The 4,864-nt window shown below is 37.7% G+C and overlaps 1 protein-coding gene and 1 long non-coding RNA gene across 2 annotated transcripts in view; both read left to right on the top strand.

Moving 5' to 3' along the window:
- The window catches only part of LOC107567282 (uncharacterized), a 13,392-nt gene that overhangs the window by 5,693 nt on the left and 2,835 nt on the right, over positions 1-4,864 (top strand). The window lies entirely within an intron of this gene.
- On the top strand, positions 3,341-4,399 carry LOC107567281 (cystatin-like). Its single transcript, XM_016252933.1, has 3 exons — positions 3,341-3,623; positions 4,041-4,151; positions 4,265-4,399. The coding sequence occupies exons 1-3, from the start codon at positions 3,423-3,425 to the stop codon at positions 4,340-4,342; spliced, it is 390 nt and encodes a 129-aa protein (XP_016108419.1). The 5' UTR covers positions 3,341-3,422; the 3' UTR covers positions 4,343-4,399.

Raw genomic sequence — 4,864 nt, forward strand, 5'->3', positions numbered from 1 at the left:
CGGCAAGAGGGGACAACAGACGGTGGGGGCGCCCCCCCCCCCCCCCCCCCCCCTCATAAAAAAAAAACAAGTGGGCTCCCCCAAAGTCCACGGTATAGTTTGAACACTGTCTACAGTCATGGCGCGCATACACATTAGGATAGGTTAGATGCCTGCCTCCCTGCGAGTCCCTATCAAGCACTTTACAGATTCAACTACTCTCTTCTTCTCCTCCTGCCTTGCTCTTTGGCCCGCATCACCCACCGCAGAGCAAGCCTGTTCTTGATAAAGCTGCTGTGAAAACGTGGTAAAAGCCGACGAGGAAGAAGAAGTCGGGGTGACGCGAATCTTTTTTTTTTTAAAGATTTTTCTTTATATAGAGCTAAATATGGCGTTATTTTACTGACAAATGTCGAGCGCGCATTATTGTAGCGCGAAAGCACATTAATACAATGCGCGAGCGCGAATCTCTCCGCTCGCGCGCGGATTTCCTTTGCTCTGGCACAAAACCGGACGCGCGCGCTCAGATACACGCTGCTCTCGCCCAGAGAGAGTGCGCGCACTTAAAACGTGTCTCTCCTTTCACTCAAACTGTGTCCTGTGAACTCACAAATCTCTCTGTGCTCATGACATGCGCTATAGATATTAATTTTTTTCGCACCTGAATTAAACGTTGTCAAAAGTTATGCGCGCTCAGATACACGCTGCTCTTGCCCAGAGAGAGTGCGCGCACTTAAAACGTGTCTCTCCTCTCACTCAAACTGTGCACTCACAAATCTCTCTGTGCTCATGCGCTATAGATATGAATTCTTTTCGCACCTGAATTAAACGTTGTCAAAAGTTATCAACCAATCAAATTTCAAAGATGTATCTGTAATTTCTTTACAATTGAATACTACTTAGTCATAATATTATAAATGAATCGGGTGTTTGGATGATTTGTAAATAACCTAGTTTAACAGTTTGGTAAAAAAAAAAATATATATATATCTTCTGATTTAAGACAGAACTATTTAGATATGGGTCAGATGCACTATTCCCTAAACCTATACTTAAGATTTGGAGACCAAATATAACACTATAATGAATTTTTCATATTTGCCATAACATTACTACATTATATTATATGGGTTTAATGCATTTGCAGACAATCTAATTACATGTAACGGTCATATAACTGTATATTCACTGTTTTAGAGAAGAGTGCCATTGAATGTATAGCTAATATTAAGTGGATTTTCATTTTAAAAAATCTTTTTAAAAAATCAGAACTGAAAACACTGGATTAAAACAAATTTAATTTAAAAAAACTCCCAATACATGGCCAAACAGCAATGCTATTAGACCATTTATTGTTATATCTTGCATCATTTATATCTATTTTTACATTTGATGTTGATTTGAGGAGTTGTTACTTATTATTGCCATCATAACAACTGATAATTTATTGCAATGATTTTAAATTCAGTTGAGGTATCTGACATATTATGACATAACATTGATGTTTTATATAAAGTCTTTAGGGCCATAGGCTATAATATGTTGTTTTTAGATAAATTGCTCAGAGACCAACCAGTTGGACAGAGGTTATGTACAAATCATCAAAGCACCCAATTCCTGGCCATTTCTATAGGCTACATTTAATTAACATTGATAAATATTATTAAACTGGAAAGAAATTAAAGAGCCATTAATTAAAGATTCAAAAGAATTCCAGGTTCAGTTTACTCAGCCAATTAGACTTCACGTAGTATTTTCATCGGTCAGTTGTGGAGGTCTGATTGGTTCAAGCTTTATTTATATAGTACCTTTTAAAACAGTGTTTACAAAGTAGCCTATTTTACAGAGAGATGCATGTGTGCATTTGCAGAAAAGATCAAAATACAAAGATAAAATAGATATAGTAAAACAAAGTAGCGACAATAACCAGTTTGTTAAAACAAAAATACAACGATAAAAAAAATCAAGGAAAGACCCTGGACAAATCTGTTTTGAGACTACTTTTTAAAAGTGCATAATGATAACTTTTGACAACGTTTAATTCAGGTGAGAAAATAATTAATATCTATAGCGCATGAGCACAGAGAGATTTGTGAGTGCACAGTTTGAGTGAGAGGAGAGACACGTTTTAAGTGCGCGCACTCTCTCTGGGCAAGAGCAGCGTGTATCTGAACGCGCGCGAGCGGAGAGATTTGTGCTCGCGCATTGTATTAATGTGCTTTCGCGCTACAATAATGCGCTCTCGACATTTGTCAGTAAAATAACGCCATACTACTTCACCGCTCCGTCTATAGCGCATTGTGGTTGGATGTTTACGCTGTCAATACAGGAGACATACCAATGGGCCACTGGCTGCACGCTGTCCGTGCGTGATGGTCCTCGGCAAAAAAAAAAAACATTCTGTCGGCCCCTTAAGTGCGTCAGCCCACCGGGAAAATGCCCGGTATGCCCGATTACCAATCCAGCCCTGCATATATATATATACTCTGTGATTTTGTGGCTTGTGTTTTAGAAAATCAAATCTTTTTGTAATCTTGACAAAACACATATCGTTGGAAAGGTCTGAGAGTCAAGGTTCCATATTTGGTTACTGTTTTGTAATAGAAGTGATATTGTGACAGAATGACTAATAAACACACGACTACGGCAATATACGGTTTATCTGAGTTCTTATTATTATAATTTTCATTAAAATAATGTATATTTATAAGGCAATGCCTTTATCACTGCTTAAATACTATGAAATATGTTGCGTGCCTTATTCTGTGTAAGAAGCCACATCATCTCACAGAAGGATTTATTTCAAACACTCGACTGACGTTATGAAGTGAGTTTGGCATAAAAATATGTTATTAAATGTGGTATTTTCACATGCTTTCAGACGGAGCAGCATTTACTACACAGAGCCACTGAGAAGCTATGCAAACAGCTGTCATTATCGCGAACGATTTCTTCGATTTCAGAATCGTGCAATAAAATCTGTGATTTTTTTGCGTAACTTGTCAGTGAACTACGGCTCTGTGTAGTAAATTCTGCTCCATCTGAAAGCACGTGATGATGATTTCCTGCTGATTACAGAACCTGCATTACTCTCAAAATGCGTATGACAATCGCATTCGATTAAGCGTGCAGCCCTACATATAAGACTAAAATTATCCGCAAAATAATGTCAGTTAATTGTAATGTGTAAAGAGGAAGACTAAAAAGAATGTTCCAATACAGTGCACGCCTTACACGGGCTGTAATTAAATTAAAAAAGACAAAACAATGAATTTTTCCAAACCCATTGCCTCTCCCTGAATCTGATTGGTAGAGGTACAACGCCCCGCCCCTACACGCAGGTATATATATATATATAATATCAGTGAACAGAATTGTTTGCAGTTTGCTTGTCGCTATAACAAGGAACGAGGAAGAATCAAGACAACTAATCCTATTCAAGCATGTATTGTAAGATGATTGTGTCGTTTTTGGTCGTGACTTTGGCCGTGGCGAGCGCTGGGATTCCTGGAGGCCCTGTAGATGCAAACATTAACGATGAAGATGTTCAGAAGGCGTTACGGTTCGCAGTGGCCCAGTACAACAGACAAAGCAACGATGCGTTTGTGCGTAAGGTTTCCAAGGTCATCAAGGTCCAACAACAAGTAAGTACCGGTACTTTAAAAGTTTATTCGGTTTGTAATCGTTTAAACTGGGAACGTCGCTGAATCAAACCCAGTGATAAAGTTCCTCCTAGAACGCTGTCCCAGTTGTACAAAGAGAACAACAGAACCGTTTGCCTTAACTTGAAAGCTATTTATATTATATGCTACAATTTTATGTAAGAGTAAAGAATTGTTAAGCTGTGATTTGCTCGACCTGTTCAATAAATATAGAAACTTGGAAAGATAGAGAGCCAGCTTTCTCCAGGATGACTTCGTAACAGTGGTGGCTGACCTTAACTTGAACTATTGGAAGAGGGGGAAAAAAAACAAAAACATTTGGGCCCCATACAGGTTTTTTTTATATATACTCCGGGTTGGCCCTACTATGTTTGAACATGTTTCTGGTTGACACTCCAGGTTGTCGCTGGCACGAACTACATCTTCACTGTGAAGTTGGGCAGAACCAACTGCAAAAAAGGTGGAGTTGAGACCCTGTGTGCCATTCATAAGGATCCCAAAGTTGCACGGGTAAGACACACGGTGTCTACTTTACAATATTGTGACTGTTTACATTTTTCGATTTCCATGTTAAGAGACATTGACCCTTTTCTTTATTTTTTTATAATATCTTTTCCTTCAAGGTCATTCAGTGCAAAATAACGGTCTGGAGCAAGCCATGGTTAAACTTCCTTAAAGTCACTGAAAACACCTGCATATAGAGCTTGTGATGAGTGCAGTTTGGGGCTTTTTTTAACATTCAAGCGGCAATAAAATTTACTTGCTGTTGGTAATGGTAAACTTAGTCTTTATTCTTGATAAAATAGAAACTTTATTTGTCCTGAGAACCTGTCAACAAATTATGATAAGAATACTTAACACACAATCATGTAATCTCATTAGACTCCGTTGCTCTGAAAAAAGCTACAATTTGTAAGTATTTCTAAATGATAAAACGCATGTTTCTATATTAGTTCATCCTTTACTATTAAAACATGGTTTAACAGTATGTCTGTGCGCCCAGCCGGCACATGACCGACCTTCACCGCTGAAATAATGACAGTTGTTTCAACGTTGAAACAATTAATGCTAAATGGTTGAAAAAGGTTAAACGCTCGTAAGTCAACGTTGATTTTTTTTTATTTTTTTTTTTAAACAAGATATGTATCATTATATTTTTAGTATTTTACAATATTGATCATGAAACCCATTCTAAAATCTAAAGGTATGTTAAAATATTATCA

This window comes from Sinocyclocheilus grahami, unplaced genomic scaffold (assembly GCF_001515645.1).
Source record: "Sinocyclocheilus grahami isolate Dianchi unplaced genomic scaffold, SAMN03320097.WGS_v1.1 scaffold1140.1, whole genome shotgun sequence".
Classification (NCBI taxonomy): Eukaryota; Metazoa; Chordata; class Actinopteri; order Cypriniformes; family Cyprinidae; genus Sinocyclocheilus; species Sinocyclocheilus grahami.

Excerpts from the sequence above, each read along its gene's own strand:
- LOC107567281 (XM_016252933.1), top strand. The coding sequence starts at position 3,423 with ATGTATTGTAAGATGATTGTGTCGTTTTTGGTCGTGACTTTGGCCGTG. Across the intron at positions 3,624-4,040 it reads TCATCAAGGTCCAACAACAA|GTTGTCGCTGGCACGAACTA; the intron begins GTAAGTACCGGT and ends TTGACACTCCAG. Across the intron at positions 4,152-4,264 it reads AGGATCCCAAAGTTGCACGG|GTCATTCAGTGCAAAATAAC; the intron begins GTAAGACACACG and ends TTTTCCTTCAAG.